Here is a 25,103-nt window from a genome sequence, read left to right as displayed (position 1 = left end):
ATGGGCTAATTTTTAATTACTTCAGGTGGGAAATAGGATTTCTAATAATGAATTCATTTTTAGCACAATTCCATGACAATAAAACTTAGGTGTCCCTTACAGTTTGTTATAATGGTTTGCATGTATATACTAAATGGAGAAAGAGGTTTTACAGTAGGTTATATAATACAAAAAGCCTGAAGAAGCACAAGTTTTCTATTATGGCCCTGCTGGCTGTTCACAGGGACAAGTTGCTTGGTCTTTCTCTGCTTTGTTTCCTTAGTTGTAGTAACTTATACCAACTGACATATATCAATTATAACATACATTAAAAATCATTGCTTTTGGTCACAAAGTAAATTTCAGATTCAGATATTAAGACTTAAAATTCAATGAGTGAAGTTATAATAGCCTTTTATTTTACTTAAATATGTAAATATGAATATAAGAATTTTTCTTACTACTTAGTTAAAAAAACCCCAGAAATAGGATCAAGTCATGATGAAAAATGAATATAGACACACTGAGTACTTAAGTTTGGAGAACAGCTTACTCATATGTGGTCAAAACCATCGAAGATGAATCCAGGCCCAAACTGCATAGGTTATATACATAGGTTAGGTTATGCAAGGACACAATGAACAAATTATGTTTCCAACTCTGTAAACTACCTGCAAGTATAAACTGTAAAATACCTTTCTATCACACTGCAATTAGGTTCTGAATGACAGCTTTTTGGCATCAGGGAATAAAGGCAAATAGATTTATTCAGGAACTGAGACAGGCCAAACTGAATCTGTCCCCAGAGTGTTATACAAAAGCAAAGATCTTCAAATGTACCAAAAAGCAGCCTTACTCCTGCTGGTGGTGATACTGAAGAGCTGCTGTTATTTCCAGAAGCGGTAAAATCCCAGTGCTATGGCCAGGCAAGTAAAAACAGATGCTGTAAAAAAGAACAAATTATTACTACAGTACGTGGAGCAGTCATGGCCCCTTTTCCAAGGGTGCAGCAAAAGCAATTTTATCCTATTTCTAAACAGGAAGCAAAAATCTAAGAGGTCAGCAAACTAGCCTTCTAATCCATATTCCTCAAACTTGTCCAAGTATCATTAAGGACCATGTGGGTGAATCATCCTCATGTGACAATTTACAGACTTTTCAGCCTCATTCAGATTATAGCCATGTTACAAATAATCTATAACTGACAGTGAAACAACATTTTGAAGAACAAGTTTATACAATTATTAATTGTGGCAGGTTAAAAGAAAACTGTTGTATGGCTAGCAGAACAGAAGCCAATATAAGCTGAGAGGAGAAATCTGATTTGCCTTTAAAATGGAATTCATAGATGAAATTTATTTTATTTTAATGGACAGGAAATATCTACTGATATGGGAGTCACTATGTAGACAGACCACTGACTTGTTAGAAAAAAGCCCAAAGTTAATACAAAGCTAGAAAAATAAAAAATGAGACAAAGATATGGCATACAATTAAAACAACTCAAACCTGACCTATTTAGACAATTTATTATTGCTGCAATATGGTATGTGGATGGAAGAAAGGCCCTAAGCACAATTAAAGTAATTTCTAATTGATGTAAAATCAGTTGCTGTACACAGGAGCCCCAAAAGGCCTAGAAACACCTCAAACAGCAAACACCTGACTTCCCTGTCAAATGGAGAGATATAGTAAGCAAGATCAATCCTGCTTAATTATATAAGCCTATTTATAAAACTTTATAGAGAATGATAGCGAAAGATTGGGAGCATTAATGTTCCATAAAACAGTGAGGCAGTGGAGAAAACCCTTGGTTAACAGACCTTAGTAAAGTCATTCCAAAGTCACTTAAGGATGGCCCTGATAGTGTAACACAGCACTCAAGCAATCTACAAAGAATTTTATGACAAACGCTTTTCATCATAAATCAATCTCTCTCTATTATAAAATTTCCAATGGAAAAGTACACAGCGAGTATAAGCTAGCCGCAACACATTAAAAACAAATAATTACATAGAAAATTATATGTCAAAGATTCCATATAAAAAACCTAGGAGTAAAATATATGGGCTGGTCACATGGCAAAGTGTGCGGGATGACCAATGGGTCCCAAAGCACAATGGGAAGATCCTTTGTAGTGAACTTAAGAAAATGGAAAAGAAATGTACCAGGTGGGCAACCTGGATGGGTGGTGATCTCTGCTGGCAGGAGTCCTTAGATCAATGAGATCATAGATCTATTCTCAGTATCTTGTGGTATGCAGGTGAAGAAGGCTGCAAACTACCAAATGAGGTGACGTGCAATGAATAATGTTGGCTTCAGTTGTCAGAACTGTGAGACCTGGGGGAATACTTGCAGAGTCCCTATTTAGGCTGGACGTAACAAAAAAAAAACCCCAAAAGTCCTAATAATTAGAGCTGTCCAAAACTCGAATTGGCTGTGTTGGGTTCATGTGATTCCCCATCATCAGAAGCTGCCAAGCAGTGGATGACTCCTGTCATCAAGTTGTTGAAAAGATTTATGTTTGAGTACAGGTTGGAAAAGATGACTTCTGAGGTGCTTTTCAACAATAAGATTCTTTATGGGAAAGCACTTTTAAACATATAAAATGTTATACAAATGTAAGGTATATTAACATCTCATTTAGGGTAGTTGTTTTTGATAGTTATTTCTAAAATGTACTATTTGTACCAAAATATACAGCTTCCTCTCCTTCTTAAACAGAGGGTATAAAATCCAATTTGACTTCTTGGTAAATGCATGGTTACCATTATTATAATACACAGCAGTTAGTGTTATCTGAATTTTCCATCTCCTTCACTATTATCTCTTACATCAGAGGGCTGTCAAAAAAGCCTATTCTGTACATTCCTCCCACTTCCCTTTTTAATTTGCTATTTCTCATCTTCTAGGATCAATGAGATTCTAAGAACTCTTCTTCAGAATTAAGTAGATAAGCTTTAGAGTGCATTTTTTTGGTTTGTTTGGTGTTTTTTTGGGCCGGGCAATTGGGGTTAAGTGACTTGCCCAAGGTCACACAGCTAGTACATGTGTCAAGTGTCTGAGACTGGATTTGAACTCAGGTCCTCCTGACTGCAGGGCCGGTGCTCTACTCACTGCGCCACCTAGCTACCCCTAGAGTACATATTTTTTAAAGGATAATTTAGGGCTGTATTCAGATGGAATGAAGTTGCTAAATTATGCCCGCCAAAAAAGTAAGTGGAAAGAATTACTGTTTAATTATTGCCACCAATCCTTCTGGGTACCTGAAGGAAAAGGAGGGAAGGAAAAGGAAAGGGAGTGAAGAGATTATGTTACCCTTTAACTGTAAGAGTCTTTTAAAAAAGCATGTCAATCTGAGGAATGACACTTGGATGGTGAGGAAAGAGAAGAGTCCTTGGTACTGTTTCAAACAAATGTTTCTAAGTAAAATGATATGAGAAAATAGCAAAAGGTGCCCAAAGAAAATATGTAAAGTGTGGAAGAATTATCTAGACATAATTCACAAATGTTTATCAATTATTCAAGCTTCTCAATTTTAGACAAGTAAAATATTTCAGAGGCAGTGCCAATGAGTGATCTTCTAAAGTAAAGCTGCCACCTTTAGTCTGCACAGAGAAATTAAATTAAAAGAAAAATGTAGCTAACTCTACACCCCAAGAGCTAGAGCCTGGCTGGCAGGTAGAGGGAAAACAGATGGCTCTCACAAGGGACTGTCATACAATGCAAATATCAAATCACCCCAAAATGTAAAAAGCTTATGCTACACCACAGATGTAGAGTTCTGTTCTTATAGAAAAATATTCTTGTTCAGAACTCAAGTACAGTCCCCTAACATGCATGTTCTAGTGACATTTTTCATTGGTATATCAATACAGGCAGTAGTACCTATCATTCCTTTGATTTAATACTCCATTTATCTTTGGAGGAATGTTACCTCTCGACTCAGAGAACTTTTTAACTCCACCATTTATGACTTTGGGTGAGCCATATACAATATCCTTGGGATGGAGCAACTAAATAACCCTCTTGGAGGAGAGAACAAACTTAAGAGGGTTTTGATTTTACAAGCAGTAACTCTTTTTAAAAAAGAAAAAGCAGTCACATTACAAAGCAAAATTTAAAGAATCCACCTTTGCCCTCTCTGCCAAATGTAGTTAAAAATCACATGTCCCCTCTAATAACATCACTGTTTGCTTCTACCCTGTTATTTGACCAATTCTTATCAGAATGTTATGGGGAGAGTCTCAATGGAAGAAACTCTTTTGTCCAAAGGAGAAACCTCTCCAGAAAAAAAAAAAACTCTCCTGTCCAGGCTTGCAATCTTTAACACTAGTGAGAAATTGGGAGTCATTTTATCCTCCACATTGCCAGTTACATGGTTATTAGCAATGTGTAATGTAGGAACTACAGAAGCTACTGGAAAAGGGGAATGTAGGAGGAGTCTATAGTTCCAGTCTTTCAGTGAACATGGGCTGTTATGGCTGGTGTGTATCTACCAGGTGCACTAAACATGAATGTGCCAGGGGAGCTACAAGAAAGTGTCAGATTGTTGCATGTTAGGGCCACATACATATTACTGGTGAGTCTTCTGGATTGGAAAGCTGCCTCCTCAAGTGCCACATATGGACCTTTATGTGCTTGGTACAGAGGAAGCACTGGATGGGGAATGAGAGCTAGGCTTGGCATCGGGAATAAAGGTGAATCCTGGTTCCACCCCTTATGGGCTAAATGCCCTGAACAAGCTTCTGATCTCTCTAAGCCTCAGTTTCTTTCTCTACTAAAAAAAAAAGGGTATCATAATATTTCTACTACCTACTTAAAAGAGTTGTGATAAAAGTACTCTATGAGCCTGTAACAGGAATGGTTACATATGGCGTAGTCTTGGTCAGGATCTGGCTTTAACAAGAGAGCATGGCATTTTGGGGTGCTGGGTTGGCTGAATGTTTCCTTCTTTTTGGATTGCTCTTTGTACTTGAGGTGGCTATGGTTCTGTGGAGCCTCAGGAGCAAGGAAAACAGGCAGGTGCTTTGGAGCCTAAGGAGCAAGTGGAAGTGCTGGGCGAGGTTTCCCAGGGGCCCAGAGCAGGAGATAATCCCTTCCTCCGAGGGCTTAAGCTGATAAGCCTGGCCCTGGAGGACTGTGCTGAAAGGGCCAATATCCTGAGATTATATTGTACATGGAGTTTTGAAACAGGAGCAAAAGGGTCTTGCTCCATTGATAGAATAAAGTTGGGAGCTAAGGTATGGGTAAAATGGAAGCCAGATGAAGTCATACTCAGAGGGAAGGTGGCCTCATGTGATTAACAGAGGAAAGCTTGTACATCTGGGGACAGGCTGGGAGGACAATCCTAGTCTCCATCTAGGGTGGGATCCTCTTGGCTTCCTCAGCATGTTCCTTTTGAAAAGAAACATTTTCCACCTGAGTTTGGCTTCTGATATTGGATCTTTGCATAACTGAAATCTCAACCAAACTGGAGATGATTGAAGGATAATAGCCCATACTTGCCTACTTTTTTTTTTGTTCTATGAGATGATTTTATTTAAAGGATAATAGCCCATACTTGCCTACTGTTTTTGTTCTTTGTTTTGGTTAACTTTGTTGCTAGTTCTGTCTCCTTTAGGCTTAAGTACCCTGCACTTTCCGTTGACTGCCTAAGCCTAAGCATATAGGTTCTTGGAATTCCTGCCAGCTCGCTGAAAGAACTGACCTCTGGAATGGGACTCTTTGGGGCAGGCACAGCTCTACGTCCAATTTCAGCATGAAGAAGCTATGGAAAATGAGACCTTCACCCCTTACCCCAAGATTTTGAGCCCCAATTGTTTGGTGGGGGGGGAATGATGATAGTGTCCTGAGTACTTATTTTGTGTTATCCTTGCTATATTGTTTTATTGTTATGATATTATTGATCCTAAGTAATGGATACAAAGATCTATGGGTGAACATTTGAATTATTAATAATTATTTTGGGATGATTGATTGAAGAGATTATCTGGTTGGGATCTAGGGGTGGATTACATTTGAATCGTAAACCAATATTTGGGAATGTCACCGAATGATATGTTTTGCTTTATTGTAAATGATATGTTTTAGTTTCCTTCGTAATTGGATAATAGTGTGTGTGCTCTAGGATACATAATCTAGTCAGACATGTATCCTAGAGCACAAGGGGTGGAGTGTAACCGGAATGGCCTTTGTTTTCTTTGAGTAACTCAGCTTACCTCATTGAGCCTCTGGATGCTGTGGCTTGCTCTTCTGGGGCAGGAAGTCAGCGACTGTGCCAGGAATCAGAACTTCCTGTGTGATGAGTCATGGGGCTGGCTGAGGGGAGGTGTTAGCTCCATAGCCACACCCTATTGGGTGTTAACCTGGTCTACGCTAGGGGGAGGGGTCAGCTCAAGAACCAATTGGCTCTGGTCATTCAGGTGGCGCTTGATAATGTCAAAAACTCTATAAGAGGGGAGAGGACAGCTTGAAGAGCTCTCTTTCCTTTTCCAGTTGGTGTGGGAGCAAGCGGGGAGCGTGACTGGGCCAGCCCTTGCTCTCGGGCTGAGCCTAGATGTTGGTAACTATGAATTGTATTGGGTCTGTCTGTTGATATTTGTAATTTGTTTGTATTTTGGTTTTGAGGTTCGGGATGCTGGTTTGTTTTCCCCCGAACTAAATGAATGTTTTGAACCTCAGGGTGCTGGTTTTTTCCCCTGAAGTAAGTCAGTGAATCTGTATTTGGTCTGTCTCTTGATGCTTGTCTCTTTGCTCCCCTGAACTAACTGAATGCTAACTGAATGCTGGCATTTTTTTCCTTGAACTAAATGAACGTTGTCTGTATGCTAACTGAATGCTGGATTAAAGTAAGCTGGTCAACCCCTTCACCGTGCTTTCCTTGTTTAAGCAGATAAAAAGAACCTGTGCTTTCCCGGCATTCCGGCAGCCTCCTGGGTCCCGGCTGTGGGGGGGGATCTTACGCTCCCACTGAAGCTGCTAGCTGGGTTGTTAATACAAAGCCTTAAAAGTATTTTAGAAATATAACCTCAAAATGTGAGTTCTTAACATCCTATCACAAACCTACACATTGTAGCAGTTCTTAGATTGTACAAATCTGAAAAAACTAATAGTACTTACCTGCGAGATAACGAATTGTCTCATGTTTGTTTGACTCCATCAGAGTTTTTAGTGAAGCAATTTCAATGTCAATTTTATTGCTGGTCTGTGAAATAACATTTTTGATATCGGTATCCTGAAATACATAACACAATTTTTAGTAATTTGCTCTCTATGGTATTTTAAAATAAATTGTCATAATGCACAATTCTTTTAGCTCTTTGACACAGAAAAAAATTTTTTTAAAGGCTAACATACATTAAAAGCATAACCTGGGGAAAACTAAATATTGGGAAAAGTCAGAGTAACATTACAAAAAGAATGTTTGGTAAATACTGCAGAACAAGAAACATTTAGGAAGTGCCTGCTTTGTACAGTTCACCATGCTAAGTGCTGGGGCAAATGCAAAGACTGGATAATACACCTTCCCCTGCCCCAAGGTACTCTGAGTCAGCAGGTATAATGATACAAATCCTTCATTGGAAGTCATGAAACCCGAGTCATTTTCTGCCACTAAGCAGCTGTATGTCTTCTAATACCAATGAGTAAGTGTCTTCTAAATGCCAAGCAATGTGATAGGAGAGATAAAAAGATTAAAAAAGACAGAGTACCTACTCTCATGGAACACAAAACCTAGTACATCTGTACAAATTCCTTCACAGAACCGCAGAGTTTAAAAATCTAACTCATATCTGACCAAGAACCTGCTCTATGACATAGCTAGCAAGGTCATCTAGCCTTCTCTTGAAAGCCTCCAATGAGAGAAAATTTACTACCTCCCGAAGCAGCCCGTTTCAGTTTGGGCTGTGAAGAACTTCCTGCTTAAGTAGATGCTAGATCTGCCTCATCACCACTTCTGCCTATTAATCCTATTCCTGCCCTTTGAGGCTACACAGAAAACTCTAGTCCCTCAAATACTTGAAGACTGCAATCAAGTCTCCTCTCATTGTTTCACCATAAGACTGTTCTTTTCTAGGTCAAAATCCCTAGTTCTTTGAACCCATTTTTTGGGCATGTTCTCCAGGTTCCTTGCCAGCCTTATTCATCACTCCTGGATTTGCTTCAGATGGTCAATGTCCTAAAAATGTGGCACTGAGAACAATACAGTATTCTAGATGTGGTGTGAGCAGGGCAGCATAGAGCAGGAGCAGCACCTCACTCAGCCCTGCACACTGGCTTTCCAGGAGATGGTCAGCAGACAGCTGATAAGCAATAGTTAGCATTCAGGAAAGAGGTTAGGGTTACATGCTGATTTCAGAGTTCTCTATGTAGAGATGACACTTGAACCCTGGAGAGGGGAAGAGATCCCCAAGGAACTGAGACTCTAAGGCAAGAGACAGATGATTCAGCAAAGCAGAGTGAGAAGGAATGATCAGACAAATGGAAAGAGAATCAGAAGAGGTCAATGGTATCAAAAGTTACAGAGAAGTCAAGGAAGATAAAGAGTGAGAAAAGGATAGTAGTAGCAATTTCCTTAGTGAAGTAGGAGGCTACGCCACCTGCTTACAAGGGTGTATGGACTTTGGAGCTGTATCAACAATGGGAATTCCAACTGCTATGGAGGTGAAAGACCAACAAGAGCACACAGGAGGGCTGGTAGGACAGGTTCTTTGATCTGCTTTTCTTTTTTTTGTTGTTGTTGTTGTGAAAGACTAACTATATTTTGCTCCTTCCTAACCTATCCCCCTTTATTGAATTTTCTCCCTTGACCCTGTCCCTTTTTGAAAGTCTTTGTTTTTGATTACCTCCTCCCCCTATCTGCCCTCCCTTCTATCATCCCCCCTTTTTTATCTTCTTCCTCCTCCTTTCCTGTGGGGTAAGATACCCATTTTGAGTGTGTATGGTATTCCCTCCTCAGGTCATATCTGATGACAGCAAGATTCACTCATTCCCCCTCACCTGCCTTCTTTTCCCTTCCTACAGAACTGCTTTTTCATGCCACTTTTATGCAAGATAATTTACCCCATTCTATCTCTCCCTTTCTCCCTCTCTTAATATATTCCTCTCCCATCCCTTAATTTGATTTTTTTTAAATGTTATCCCTTCATATTCAACTTACCCTGTGCCCTCTGTCTATATATGTATAAACATACATATATACATACACACACACATATATACATACATACACATATATGTGTGTATATATATGTATGTGTGTATATATATATATATATATATACACACACACATATATATATATATATGCATATTCCCTTCAGCTACCCTAATACTGAGGTCTCATGAATCATACACATCATCTTTCCATGTAGGAATGTAAATAAAATGGTTCAACTTTAGTAAGTCCCTTGTGATTTCTTTTTCTTGTTTATCTTTTCATGCTTCTCTTGATTCTTGTGTATGAAAGTCAAATTTTCTATTCAGCTCTGGTCTTTTCACTGAGAAAGCTTGAAAGTCCTCTAATTTATTGAAAATCCATATTTTGCCTTGGAGCATGATACTCAGTTTTGCTGGATAGGTGATTCTTGGTTTTAATCCTAGCTCCACTGACCTCTGGAATATCCTATTCCAAGCCCTTCGATCCCTTAATGTAGAAGCTGCCAGATCCTGTGTTATTCTGATTGTGTTTTTACAATACTCAAATTGTTTCTTTCTGTCTGTTTGCAGTATTTTCTCCTTGATCTGGGAGCTCTGGAATTTGGCAACAATATTCCTAGGAGTTTTCTTTTTGGGATCTATTTGAGGAGGTGATCAGTGGATTCTTTCAATTTCTATTTTACCCTCTGGCTCTAGAATATCAGGGTAGTTCTCCTTGATAATTTTTTGAAAGATGATATCTAGGCTCTTTTTTTGATCATGGCTTTCAGGTAGTCCAATAATTTTTAAATTATCTCTCCTGGATCTATTTTCCAGGTCAGTGGTTTTTCCACAGAGGTATTTCACATTGTCTTCCACTTTTTCATTCCTTTGGTTCTGTTTTATAATATTTTGATTTCTCATAAAGTCACTAGCCTCCACTTGCTCCAATCTAATTTTTAAGGTAGTATTTTCTTCAGAGGTCCGTTGGACCTCCTTTTCCATTTGGCTAATTCTGCCTTTCAAGACATTCTTCTCCTCATTGGCTTTCTGGAGCTCTTTTGCCATTTGAGTTAGTCTACTTTTTAAGGTGCTGTTTTCTTCAGTATTTTTTTCTGTATTTTTTGCGTGTCCTTTAGCAAGTCATTGACTGATTTTTCATGGTTTTCTCGCATCCTTCTCATTTCTCTTCCAAATTTTTCCTCTACTTCTCTAACTTGCTTTTCCAAATCCTTTTTGAGCTCTTCCATGGCCTGTGACCAGTTCATGTTTTTCTTGGAGGCTTTTGATGTAGGCGCTTTGACTTTGTTGACTTCTACTGGCTGTATGTTTTGGTCTTCTCTGTCACCAAAGAAAGATTCCAAAGTCTGAGACTGAATCTGAGTGCGTTTTTGATGCCTGGCCATGTTCCCAGCCAACTTACTTGACCCTTGAGTTTTTCATCGGGGTATGACTGCTTGTAGAGTAAAGAGTTCTTTGTTCCAAGCTTGAGGGGATGTGCTGTTGTTTTCAGAGCTATTACTATACAGCTAGCTCTTCCACACCAGCACTCCTCCTTCCCCAAGAACCACCAATCCGGACCTGATGCAAATCTTAAGCAGGCTCTGCACTCCTGCTGTGATCTGCCACTTAATTCCTCCCACCAGGTGGGCCTGGGGCCAGAAGCAACTGCAGCCATAGTTCTGTAGCTGCACCACCTCCACTGCCTCTGGGGTGGTGGCCGAACCGCGAACTCCTTTCACTCTATCCCCACAGCTTTTCCCACTAACCTTCTCTGTTGTTTTTGGTGTTTGTGGGTTGAGAAGTCTGGTAACTGCCATAGCTCACTGATTCCGGGTGCTAAGGTCTGTTCTGCCCGGCTCCAGGTCTGGTTGGTCCTGCCGCCACCCATGCTGGGCTCAGCTCCCTTCCACTCCCCTCTGCTCCCAGTTCCGTGCACGCTAGACCTCACCCAGTGACCATCCAGACTGTCCTGGGTTGGAGCCCTGCTTCCCTCTGCTATTTTGTGGATTCTGCAGTTCTAGAATTTGTTCAGAGCCATTTTTTATAGGTTTTTGGAGGGACTTGGCAGGGAGCTCTCGCAAGTCCCTGCTTTCCAGCTGCCATCTTGGCTCCACCTGCCTTGATCTGCTTTTCTAAGGAAAGCAACTTTAAGGAGTTAACAATCTCACTGTAATTAAACATACATATATCATTCACTTAATTCACGGGGAAAAAGTGAGCACCCTAAACTTCTGAGCAAATACAAATAGAAATTACAAGCAGAAATTATATAAACAGAGCAAAATAACAGAAATCAGCAGACAAGCTTCTAGCTGTCTGTTCAAGGACTACATAAACAGTTACCAGAGACAGAAACACCAACATGTGGGTTTTTAAAGTGGGGAGGGGGGAAGCTCTTGACGGCTACCCAGAGTCTCATCTGGCCAAATCACCAACACTATTCCAATGAGTGAAACCCTCAAAAGCAAAACCTCAGAGCTCATACACCCTGTTCAGGGCCCTGAGGGCTGAGTGCCTACTTAGCAAAAGGGTGTGGGAAAGATCTTTTATCAGTTGCACTGCATCATATACATGGTTTCCAATCAATGACTCTTGGTTCAAAGAAAGACAAGACTCAAAGACACCCAATTGCCTCAGTGGTGAGAAGTAACCCCCCAAAAAAAAACCAGCAAAAAGTTCCACTTTGCTAGCCATTACATTTGAAAGGCAAGACTCAAAGGTACATGATTACCTCAGTGCCAAGAAGCACTCCAAAAAATAAGACAACAAAAGGTCCCATTTTACCTGCCCAATTCAAATAAAGGCAAGACTCATTAAAGGCACTTGACTACCTTAGCATTCCAAAAGAGAAAATAGAAAAAAAAAGTCCCTCCCTGATTACCAATACAGGAGCTGAAGGAAAGTGGAAAGAGTTTTTTTGCAGACTAGTAACAACTCTTTGTCATTAAATGCATCAAGAAGCTGGGTGAGAAAAGAGAACTCAGAAGGACAGATGAGACCTTTCTCCTGATAAGTCACAAGGAAGAGGCAGTCAAGTCTTACTTGCTGGAGTGAAAATGAAAAGGTAAAAGAAAAAATGTAAAAATACACTAAAATTAGCCCCAAAATATAAAAATACCCAAATATTGGAGGCACAAATACTGGCAAGGGCTTTTGTTTCTTAAGATTTAGGGTGAGTTCTAATGTACACAAATCAAAGAAAGAAGAAAAGGACCCATATGTACAAAAATATTCATAACAGTTCTCTTTGTGGTGGCAAAGAATTGGAAAGTGCTCATCAATTAAGGAATGGCTAAATCAGCCAACCAACCAATCAATAACCACTTATTAAGCACCTACTATGTGCCAGGCACTGTGCTAAATGCTGGAGATACATAATGAGGCAAAAGAGAGTCCCTGCCCTCAATGAGTTTACAATCTAATGGGCGAGGCAACATAGAAACAAATATACAGAAAGCAAGGTATATACAGGATAAATAGGAAATAAGGGGATACATTGGAATTAAGAGGGTGGGATTTTAGTTAGGACATAAAGGAAGATACGGAGGTGAATAGTCAAGGAGGACAGCCAGAGAAAATGCCTGGAACTGAGAGATGGAGGTTCTGGTTTGTAGAACAGACAGGAGGCCAGTGTCACTGTACTGAAGAGTAGGTGTTGATGTGTAAGGTGTATGAAGATTGGAAAAGCAGAAGGGGGCTAGGTTATGAAGGACTCTAAATGCCAAGCAGAGACAGCATTTTGTATTTTTTTTCTGGTGGCAATAGGAAGTCACTGGAATTTATTGACTAGGAGGTGACATGATCAGACCTGTGCTTTTGCAAAAATCACTTTAGTGGCTGAATGGAGGAGAGATTGGAGTGGGGAAAGACGTGAGGCAGGCAGATCCACCAGTGGCCTACTGGAATAGTTCAGGCATGATGTGATGAGGGACTGCACCAGAATGGTGGCAGTGTCAGAGGAGAGAAGGAGACATACTGGAGAGATGCTGCAACAGTGAAATCAACAGGCCTTGGTGACAGTTTAGATATGGAGGGGTTGAGAGACAGTGAGAACTCCAGGATGACTGCTAGGTTGTAAGCCTGAGGAACTGGGAGGATGGTGGTGTCCTCTGTAATAATAAGGGTAGTAGGAGAGGTGGAGGGTTTGGGGGAAAGATAATGAGCCCCATTTTGGACATAGAGTTTTAAATAATTAAGTTTAAGAAATCCTAACCCTAGAAGGGAACAAAAAGAGTTGATGGATCCAAGGAAGTTATACTCATAATTAATAAGGAAACATACCCTAACTTACCCTTTTGCTCAATTCAGTGGTTGCTTCTCTGAGTTTCTTTTCTTGATCTGACAACTGAAAATTTTAAGGCAGAAAGTGATTAAAAACTGAAGAAATGAAAAAGAACAAGTAACTAAGAAAGAAATCTTAAATGAACATTACCAGATCTGTCATTCTGCTCCTCTCTAGGTTTATATCCAATTTATTATTTGCTCTGATTCGGATAGTTTCATTCTGTAAAGAAAATGAAAAATATATTTTAAAATGACTTCTTATTCCTTTTGGAATTTAGAATTGGTTTTTGTATGGCAAAAAGGAAATGCTTTACTTACTATTAATTGTTGTTTGAGTTGGTCCAATTCAATTTTCATTTTCTAGGTATAAAGAGGACCACTAAACATTAGTACTAATCAAAAGACCATCTTCCATCTGACCTAGAAATTCTATAACATAAGATTACTAAAAATCTGTGCAGTCTGTGGATTTCTACAATAGATTTACCCCAAGATTAAAATAGAAACCACAGAAATTCTCTGAAGATTATAATTGTGGCTTGTCCTTTGTTCTCAAAGAGGACCATGACATCAGGAAGATCATGCCATGACATGCAATTGACTTAGATTTGAGTGAGGGAGGGCTGTGCGAAGTCATCAGCCTTACTTTCTCCTCTGGAGCCATGTGGTGCCAGTGGCCATATATAGATTAGGACAGCTAGAGACAGCCCAGTTCTCTGAAGATAGCTCATTCTTTTTTTTTTTTTGGAGGGCAAAAGGCAGGGGGATTGGGGCAAAGTGACTTGCCCCAGGTCACACAGCTAGTAAGTGTGTCAAGTGTCTGAGGCTGGATTTGAACTCAGGTCCTCCTGACTCCAGGGCCAGTGCTGGTGCAGATAGCTCATTCTTAGAACTCCAAATTAGATTTACCTTAAAAGCTAGATTTATATCTGAACACTAATCTTTTTAAATTACTGTGATCTTCTTTTAAATGAGAGAGAATCTGTATTATCTTTTATTTAAAATGAAATTCTCAGATTGATAAGTAAAAGAAATCCTTTTACCTTTTTGAGGACAGAGGAAATTAATGGAAAACTAAAATGTCTCAGTTAGGCATAAGATTCAAGTGAATTTGAAATAGGATCTTGACAGGTTTTTTTTGGTATTGATTTAGTAAGAAATGTACACAGGGCAGGAGAAACTTCATTAATTACAACTGTGTGTGTGTGTGTGTGTGTGTGTATTTCTCCCAACAACTATGAATTAAATATAAAGGTTCAGGTTTCTTATAAAATATTATTGTGAAATTTTTTTTATAATTGTGAAGCATGAAATGTAATTTTGCTATCTTCTTAAAACATTTTAAAACACCAAATTTCATGATATAATATATTCAGTATAATGTGTTTATTATTTAAAAGCTTATATCACCTCATTCTGTGCTCTCAGATTTGCAAAATCACTTTTCTCTAGGATGACCATATCTTTCCGGATTGAGTCCAAATGTGTCATTACTTGCTGGACAGTAATTTCCTAAGAAATAATACAGTATTTATATACTGAATTAAGAAATGCTAGACATGGTATTCATGGAAATTAAGATAATGTATTAACATATATAAAAATCATAATGTTGTTTCACTAATCTGAAGAACAGTAACAAATATGATAATTGTTGTATATTTGGGGAACAAATGTCAAAGGTAAGAATATTTCCCAGAAACTGAAAAAAATGGCTAGGTTTTACCAAAGTATGAGAGAAAAATTTTGAAATTCATTTCTTTAGCTTTAAACACAATGCTATCAGAGGTGAGAAAGGCAATACAAGTAAAGATCACTGGACTTGGATTCAGTCCTGGATTTGAATTCTTACTCAGATAGTTACTAGCTGACCACATACACATGTCAGAAACTCTCTGAACCTGAATCTCCTTATCTACAAAATGATAGTAGTAATTTTTTTACTGCTTACTTTTCACAGGGTTGTCAGGTTAGGCACTTTGTCAACCAGTTATTGGTGTTAAGGGGCCCTATGAACTTGTCTTCTTGAGGAGCCATATTTTCCAGACACACTGGGCTCTGAGAATGCAGGAGGCTCTAAACGTTTCAAGAACAAAGACCCCCACCCTGAGCTGACATAATTTGTTGTTTGTATGCCAAGGTGGACTCCCTGTGTGTCCTTGGGAGTCAAGATAGGTACCAGTCAGGTTACACCAGACTGAGAAACTGCAGCTGGGACCCTTGTAGATATGCAGACTAAACTATCTTCATAGTTTAGCAGTTCCCAAGAGAAAAGAATGTGCCTTTTGTCATCCAACTTTGTTAAGTTCCCCCTCCCTTTCTTTGCTCTTTCTCCTCCTCTTCAAGAGGGGATTAATCCTTTCCCCACCCCTGCTGCTCTATTCCTCCTTCCAAGCCACTCCTATTTAGGAGGGGGTTGCTGTCCACTGCTCCCTCTTTGTTGCAATTTCATAAATATACGAGCGTTTGTTTGGATTATAAACTACTTGCACCCTTCTAGGAGTTCCACATGAACATTCGTTTCTCATGGACTTGTGATATTTTTTCAGTTAACATAATAGGAAATCCCAAGGTACTTTATGGCACCAGAAACTGATAATTAAACAAAACTGGTTGGAATATGTTTGTCTAATCACCTTGGCCATCATTTCAGCAGGATAAATTATGGGTCATTTATTAGGCATCCTCACACTATGCTTTGTATTGGAGAAAACACATTTTAAAAGGTGGTTCCAAATCCACGGTTGAGGATGTCACATGGCATTTATAAGGTTTCACCTAGCTAGAGATACCACTTACAAAGAGTAATAGAAAAGATAACAGTTCAGAATATAAAACCGGTTTAAAGAAGCTAGACCTTTATTTCTAAAAACTGAATAACTATAGGTCTGTTTTATTGCCTTAACCATCTGGACATGAATGATTTGGGTTTTCCAGGAATAGGAACTTTTATATCTTAGGTTTTATGGGAAACAGATTAAAAAACAAGTTAAAGGGCAGCAGATGTGATCTAGTTTTTTTGGCTTAAGGTATTATAAATAATAAATAACCAATTACCTGTTGAGCTCCAGTCACCATCTCCTTATAGACTGTGTCTAGGCTGATATTTGCCAGAATCGTTAATGCAAATACAATGGTTTCTGCTTGGGACTTTTCAAATCCTGTAGAGAATAGGCATTAGCATTTTAAAATTTGTAAATCTTTATCAGAATAGAACTTTATGGCACACTATAACTTTTTGCAGCTTATAAGTGAATCATAATCAATGTGATGAGATAATGGATTATTTTATGACTATAATACTATTTCATCTTTAAAGTATGTATTCAATAATCATTTTCTCACCCTGACTTTCGAAGTCCTGAATCAATGCACGGGAATCAAAAGTTAACTTCCTTTGATCTAGAGGAGTTATGTTTACCCTCCTCATGTCATAATTTTTCTTGGAGCCAGTGGTCAGAAAACCTGAAAAGAGAAGGTGAGGGTCTGGTTTTTCTTATGAAACTGATTTATCAAATGTCAAAAAACTTCTTTTAGAGGCTATAAAAGGAGGAAAGGGTAGCTAGGTGGCACGGTGGATAGAGTGCCAGGTCTGGAGTCAGGAAAACTCATCCTCCTGAATCCACATCTGGCCTTAGACACTTACTATGTGACCATAGGCAAGTCACTTAACCTTGTCTGCCTCAGGTTCTTCATCTGTAAAATGAACTGGAGAAGGAAATGGCAAACCACTCTAGTATCTTTTCCATGCAAACCAGAAATGGAGTCAAGAAGAGTCAGACACAACTGAAGAACCACTGAATAACAAAAGGAGGGGAGCTTTAAGGGTATTTGTAAACTGCTTACATATTACAGGTACTTCAAGCAATAGACATTTAAGTGCCTATTACGTGCAATGTAGTGCAATGCTTTGTTATGGTTCCTTTGGAAAACCATTACCCAAGGAGTCAGTCCAAAATGGAAAATTGTGATAACCAGTGCCTGGCCAGGAACACTTCGTCACTAATAAAAGGAGGGAAAAAGCCTTAAAAACCTGTTAAAAGATGACTATGTTCTATTTTGAAACCATGCCTTCATTATAGTAGGCCCTGAATAAATCTACCTTGAATAAATTCCTTATATTTCCTGCAATAGTTTTTTGTTTTTCACTTTTTACCCTGATAACTTTTTGTTGAACGCAAGAAGTTTGTTATTATTACCTGTGTTGCTACCTTATATTTAATCAACAGTGAAAGACTGTGAGAGGCATAAAGTGCATAATGCATAGAGTTGGCCTCAGAACCAGGCATATCTATTTTCAAATTCTATCTCTGACACATAATGGCTGTTGGAGCCTGGCCAAGTCAGTGCTCTAGGTAGCTCTCTAAGGCTCTTATGTTGAGGAGCAGGCAATGAATCATCTGTATTGGTGGAGAGAATTCCCTCATCTGAGAGTACCCTGTATCAAAGAAATCAGAGGTCCAGTCTATTTTATTACCCTTATTCAATTAAATCTCTTTTGACCTATTTAACCAAATTATTGATGGCAAAAAATGACATATGGATAGAAGTGCATATATCAACTAAAATAATTTTATCCATAAGTTAAATGTAAATCATTTGCCCTAACAAGGAAGAAAAGAGGCTAAACAGTGGCTTACTGAACAAAAACTTGACTTGCCAATAGGAGAGCTATGGAAGCTAAATGCAATACCACTTTACAATAGAAACTTGTTTGTAAAATGTTGGAAAAGAATTTAGATTATAAGCACTATCATCTTTCATAACAGAGAGGGAGTGGAGGGTGAAGTCAGTTTAAAGACTAGAGAGAGATAACTAAGCAATGTCAGCTTGAGAGCATTGAACGATGAAAATGGAAGGGTGGGTGACAAACAGAAGAAAAATGGAGAAAATCTGCAAAGATTTTTAACTTTTCACCTGAAAGAAAGCAGAGCTGCAACACCTTAAGACTCAAACATTACTGTCCTAAATATGCTTAGAGTGGAGATAGAAACTAAAGAGAACACAGACAAGAAAATCAGCTAGTTTAGATCACATCTTCATTATCACATAATTGACTAAAGAATATAAAACCTCACTGTACTTATTATTTATGGAGTGTTTTAAAAAATTTGAATTTAAAGGACAAAAAATATTATTGCCTTAAAGGCACTTCTCATGTATACATCAAAATTATTCAGGATTCCTTTTAAAAAAAATTTATTTGTTCCATTTTAAAATCTTAACTGTCTCCCTCCCTCCCCACCCCACACTAGAGGCAACCCTATGTATGTGTATATATATGTAAAGTCATACTAAGCATACTTCTATATATCAGTTCTTTTTCTGGAGGTGGATAGCATTTTCCTTCATAGGTCCTTTCTAGTCGATCTGAATATTTATACTTCTCAGAATCACTCAGTTGTTCATAGTTGTTCTTGGAACAATATTGCTATTATGGTATAAAATGTTCTCTTAAGGTCTGTTCTTCTCATTCTTCATTATTTCATGCAAGTCATTCCATTTCCAAGTCTTTCTAATATCAATCTGCTGATCATTTCCTACAGAATGGTAGTATTCCATCACAATCATATACCACAATTGTTAAGGCTATCCCCAATTGATGGGCATCTCCTTAATTTCCAGTTCTTTGCCACCACAAAGAGAGTTGCTAAAAATATTTTAGAACATACAGATTCTTTTCCTTTGTCCCTGATAACCTTGGGAAACAGACCTAATAGTGGTATTGCTCACTTACAGGGAATAAATAGTTTTATAACTCTTTGAGAATAATTCCAGATTGCTCTCGAGAATGGTTGCTTGGATCACTTCACCGTTCTACCAACAATGTATGAGTGTCCCAATTTTTCCAAACCCCCTTCAATATCTATCATTTCCCTGTTCTATCATTTTAGCTAATCTGATAGGCGTGAGATGACATATCAAAATTCTTTTATTTTTTTCTAATTCATAGTGATTTTTTCATGACTATACATGGCTTTGCTTTCATTGAAAAACCGCTTATTCATTTCCTTTGAACACTTATCAACTCATATTCTTATAAATGTGACAAATGTATTTGTGGTATATATTTGAGAAACTGTCAGTTTTCTCCAATTTTCTGTTTTTCTTCTAATCTTGGCTATACTGGTTTTATTCGTACAGTGTATCTTGGACAGACATTATATACATGGATATTGCGTTAGGCCAGAATTAAATAGGAGTGGTCTGCATTGTCTGTGAAATTGTGAAGCTCCTTTAACAATCTCCAAGTTCTCAATATTATTCTGGTTGTGTTATATAGCTTTGAGTAATGAAATATTATAGTCTCAGATGCATTAAAAATGTGTTACATAGAACAATAGATATACCATTTATGGTGGAAGAATGAGAGTAAAGGATGTGATCTAGAAATGTATGAGTGAAAAGGAAGGTGGGGGAGAGGAGGGCGGGCACATAGAGACAGCATGAGAAAACCAATGGACAGTGTGTTACATTGGTATCCTTGTGATATCAGGACAAAGCAAGGAAGGCTCTCAGCACATTGGACAAACCCTACATGGAAAACACTTAGGAAGGACAAGGGATGGGCAGGCATATATCACTGGAGGAAACATTCACTTTCTTGAGATCACAGATCCATTGGATTATTTAAGTGGGGTTCAGAATATATATTCATTAGTAGTATAGAGAAAGGAGTGGTTGGGATATTCAGAGAAATCCATGAAAAAGATGGGTCCTGAGCTAGGCCCAAAGGACTAACGGCATTTGGACAGCTTTCTAGGATCAGATTCCATGTTTTCTATCATGTGGTCAAATATGCACATGACACAAAGAGAAATAGGTAATACACTGGATGACAGGATTCAAAAAGAGATCAAAGCTAACATTATAGACTGAAGAGAATATGATGGTATCTAATAGCATAAATAAATTAATAGTGTTAAAATCAAGTTCACTACTATGGGATTAAGGAAGTGTTGCTAAAGAACAGTTCATGTAAAAGAGGTCTGGGGGTCCTGTTGGTTGCTCTCCCTATCTCCAGTCTCAGCTGTCAAACTGATCACTCAGGTCTGACCATATCATCCTTCTTACCCTTTAATAAGGTTTAGTGGCTTCCTATTGCCCCCAGGATCAAATATAAAATCCTGCTTGGCTTTCAAAGCCTTTCATAACCTGGCCCTTCCCACCTTTTCAGTCTTCTTACACCTTAATTCCCCCAGGATACTCTATGATGCGCTGACACTGGCCTCCTTGCTGTTCCCTGAATATGACATTCCATCTCCAAACAAATGTTTTCACTGGCTCCTCTCCTCCCCAACCCTCCATTACCAGAATGTTTTCCTGCCTCATTTCAACCTCCTGCCTTCCCTGGCTTTTCAGTCTCAGCTAAAGCTCACCACCTGCTAAAAGCCTTTCCCAGTCTTCAATCTTAATGCCTTCCTTCTGAGACTGCCCACATACTTGTCCTGTCTAGATCTTGTTTGTACATAGTTGTTTGCATGTTTCCTTGAGAGAAGAGACTTGTTTTTATCCTTTGTATCCCCAGTGTATAGCATAAAGTAGGCACTTAATAAATGTTTGCTGACTGCAAGATCAGTATGTTGGCAGTTTGACAGAGATGTGAAACTATCTAATGCAATTTAGGCTGTTACTAGATATAACGTACAGACTGAGGGAGGTGACTGTCTCAGTGTACCCTACTTTTTTCAGACTTCATATTGTGTGAAGTAGTGAGACAATAAAGTGTGAAGGCTTCACAGGGAATATGTATATATATGTATTCATATCTAAAATGTTTGAGAATCAATATTTAGAGAAAAGGGAAATGGGATAAATTTGAGTCTGTGGGAATCTCATTATTTAGCCTTTAGGAATGTCTTTCTCCCTCTCTTTCTTTAGATTTATAGATGTCACCTCAGCTGTGAATGGAATACAAGATTGTGAAAGCTTCCTTATGAATAACTCGGGCAAGGCAATATTCAAATAGAGATAGTACAAATTTAGTTAGGATGTGAACCTCACCAGGCCTAAGTTTCATTTTCCTGTAAATCATATGATTTCGGGGAAACCAGATGATATTCCCCTCTCCCCCTCCCCTAGCCTACTTACAAACTGCCATCTTAGCATTAAAATTTCCCTATAAGGTAATTCTGTAGTTTCTGTGCTTGTACTGGGTAAACACTTATTTCTGGTTAGATTGTGAGGCCACTAGTCTCTGCAAATGGGGAGAGGGGTCCAGCCTCTGGGGTGGGATTTCTTAGAATTGTTTGTACAACGGCATATATCTCCCTACTTGTCTTCTTCCCCGGCCTCTCGTCACTGCTATCTCTGCTCTGGTAGTGAGAGATGCCCAATTCTCCCGAGAGTTGATCAAATAAAGCTTCAGTTTTTTTTCTGCCTTGAGAAGCTGAGACACCTCTGTTTTTTTTTTTTTAACTTGAGTCAGTGGTCTTTTGACCCACACAATATGAAGTTATCATGTTTACTTTTAGGTGCCATATCTTAGATATTGACAAATTGGAGTACATGAAAAGAAGGGGATCAGGATTATGAGAGGATCAAGCGTAGTGCCATATAAACATCAGTCAAAGTGACTCTGAGGATGGTTAGACTACAGAAAACTCAGGGGTAACCTAATTAAGTCTTCAGGTAACTGAAGGGCTGTGATCCATAAGAGGGATTATTACACTTGTTCACCTTGGCCTCAGAGGGAAGAAAGAAGTAGAAATTAACAGGTAGATAAAGGTAGATTTTGGCTCACAACACAGAACAACTTCCTAATCGTTAGAGCTGAACTAAAGTATAAATGGCTTTCCCAGAAGGAGGTTTCAACATCAACAAGCACCTTTAAATAAACTTAAAAAAAAAAAGATAACCATTTGTTGATTATTTTTGTAGAGGAGACTCGTGCTTAGGTAGACACTGGAATACAGAATCTCTGAAGCCAAGACAATGTTAGGATAAATGCATGGTTAGCATTTCATCAAATCTGAGCTGAATCTATCTTTTGTAATTGTTGCACAGCATAGGATCTGATTACCAATGCTTTTCATAGCCAAATCTTCATTTAGCCCTGAGTTCCATCCCTATCGCCTAACAATCAGAAAATACTCTAGGACAGGGGCTACCATTTTTTATACCATGGATCCCTCTGCAAATCTGGTGAAGCCGTGAACTCCTCAGAAAAACATTTTAAGTGCAGGAAGTACAGAAGATAAATACTTAAAAAAATAAAGTTCACTCATACCAAGTTAAGAACCTCTGCTCTAGAAATAGTCTCTCTTTTCAATTACAGGTTGCATCTTCACCAGCAGGATATAAGCTCAAAAGTGTAAGTACTGCTTTGTCTTGTGTTCTCACTTATCAAGACTGTAATAAATGTTGAATAGAATACTTCTCTCCCTTGGGAACTAAAATGAATTGTTTCAAGTTGTGCTTCATTGTGTCCTTAAACTGTTAAATGCTTTTCAACTAAAATTCCACATTTAAGATATTGTGGTTTGCCTAGTGAAATTCAAACTTATAAACTTAGCATTTAAGACCTTCCACAATCTGGCCCAAACCTACATTCCCCCAACTTTCTTCTAGCCAAATTTAGCACTTTTGTGCATTTCCACCATTTCTATACTTTTGTTCATTCTACTTTCTTCCTGCTGGGATGGTCTCCACTTTTTAATCTATCTTCCTAGTCCTCTAAAACCCAGCTAAAATGTTCCTGCCTTCATAAAGGCTTTTCCTCATAACTGAATGTGATGTTGTCCCATTTGTATAGCTCTTTAAGGTTTGCAAATAGTTTTATGTGCCATATCACTTGATCCTCACAACCACCTTGAGAAGTGCTATTCTTCCCACTTTGCAGCTCTATGTTATCTTGTTTTCTCAGGGTCACAGAGCACTGCCTTAGGTAAGAACTGAACCTAGGTCTTCCTGACTTCAAATTCAGCAGTTTATCTGCTGTCTCATGTTGCCTTAATTTCACTTTTTATTGGTACCCCAAAGATCCCTCAGCCAGTCAAATTACTTACTCCTCTGTCTGTGCTGGATGAACATAACCTGCTGGTAACCATTAGGCTGTTTCTGCCTGTCACTGTGGACATGTACAGTATTATGTGTATCTCGGAGCTGGAAAAGAACCCCAGATGTCACGTGGCCTAATCTCTAACTGAACAGAAGTCCCCAGGTCAAGTCACCAAGCATTTATTAAGTGCTTAGTAGGTACCAGGCAAGATGCGAAGTGCTGCAAAGAAAGAAAAAAAAACCACCTAACCCCCAAACTAACCTAACTAGAAAACACCCCAGACAAAGCCCCAGCTCTCCAGGAGTTCAGCTTAATGGACTCAGTTGGGGGCAGACTTAGCTTTGCCAAGGCGGGGCTCCTTCCTTCTGGAGGCAGCCCGTGCAAGGTCTGTTGAGCCAGTTTTCCCTTACATCGAGCACAATTTCAACTCCGGTAACAATACTCATAAAGCCTTAAGAAGCTACAAGCCTGGGAAGCAGGGGCAACAAGCTCAGAGAACAAGTGACTTGCTCAGGATCACACAGGTGCGAAGCACCCAGACCTGCCGAACTGCAGAGTTCAGCCCTGCATTGCGCACCTGTCATTTAACCTCCCCGGCCTCATCTTCTCATCTACAAAATGGGTATATTGGGTTGGACGATCTGCTATGCTTAGAGCTAGACCACCGCTCCTAGTTCGGTCCCATCGGGCCCCATCACCAAGCCTTTTCTTGTCCATCTCAAGTCAATATCTTCCCCAACTCCGCGGCTAGGCGGAGGTGACGCGGCTAGGACAGGCAGGTACGGAGCAGGCTCAAACACGCAAGGGCGGGGGCGGAGCCCGAGCGAGGACGGTGGCCAACGAGGTTCAAAAAGGAGAGCTCGCACGCCCGGGCATGGCTTCGCCGCACTTTTAACGGGGTCAGTAGTCCCTGGCCTGTCTGACCAAATGAGGCGAGCTGGAAGGGAGCGGGAAGGCTCCTCTCACCTCTCCACTGGGTCAATGGGCTGCCTGGTATGCCCATGGGCCTCCTGTGAAGGGAAAGAGCCCCCGAAAGGCTCCCACTACCGCTTGGGCAAAGAAGTCGCAAAGCCCAACGACCCCTCATGTTTTCCAAAGCTTGGAGCTTCCGGCGGAATGGAGTGGGCGGGGGTGGGGGTGGGGTGGACCCGGAAAAATAGTTCAATCTCGCACGTGTTTCTGGGAAGAGTAGGCTCATTGTTCGCATATCCTCCTGGGAAATGTAGTCTCGGATAACCAAACACAGGAAACGTTGTTTGGCCACCACCTCAGGGTACCCGGCATGCATACCAGTGAAATTTGCCCACTTTATGCAAGGTTAGTTCATAGACTGGCATACTTCCTCTTCTCCCCTCCATCCTTTCCATTCCCACTTTTTCGATCTGTGCACGACCTTAAGGTAGGGATCGTCCAGGAGGAAAGACTTGGTTTTCCAGTTTATACTAGTTCTTAAGGATGTACAAGGGCCTCTGGCATCCTGTTTCGTGCTTGGCCGTGGTGCATCTAGGGAGGTGTGGAGGCCCTGTAGTCTTGTAGCCTTATGGGAAATGTAGTCCAGCCAAACCGTAGGTCTTCGCGTATCTATTCATTCTAAAACCCCTTGATCTTTATAATTTTGTTACATTTATTTTTGATTTTTTGGGTATGTTCCATTGTTGTTACTGTGTATATTCTTTTCTTGGCTCTGTTTATTTCATTC

The 25,103-nt window shown here is 39.4% G+C and overlaps 1 protein-coding gene across 2 annotated transcripts; it reads right to left on the bottom strand.

Moving 5' to 3' along the window:
- On the bottom strand, nt 1–24,507 carry LOC118838009 (coiled-coil domain-containing protein 90B, mitochondrial-like). 2 transcript variants are annotated; one of them, XM_036745204.1, is made up of 9 exons: nt 24,371–24,497; nt 16,750–16,869; nt 16,462–16,565; nt 14,815–14,916; nt 13,723–13,764; nt 13,553–13,624; nt 13,412–13,465; nt 7,102–7,216; nt 1–922 (listed from the first exon to the last, which is right to left on the bottom strand). In XM_036745204.1, the coding sequence occupies exons 1-9, from the start codon at nt 24,489–24,491 to the stop codon at nt 867–869; spliced, it is 786 nt and encodes a 261-aa protein (XP_036601099.1). In that variant the 5' UTR covers nt 24,492–24,497; the 3' UTR covers nt 1–866. The 2 variants fall into 2 exon arrangements, with proteins under 2 accessions (XP_036601099.1, XP_036601100.1); XM_036745205.1 differs by lacking the exon at nt 14,815–14,916 and having other exon boundaries at nt 24,371–24,507.
- Nucleotides 24,508–25,103: the final 596 nt, after the last annotated feature.

The sequence above is a fragment of the Trichosurus vulpecula genome, chromosome 2 (assembly GCF_011100635.1).
Source record: "Trichosurus vulpecula isolate mTriVul1 chromosome 2, mTriVul1.pri, whole genome shotgun sequence".
In the NCBI taxonomy this organism is placed as follows: Eukaryota; Metazoa; Chordata; class Mammalia; order Diprotodontia; family Phalangeridae; genus Trichosurus; species Trichosurus vulpecula.
This window is presented reverse-complemented; position numbering and strand designations above follow the sequence as displayed.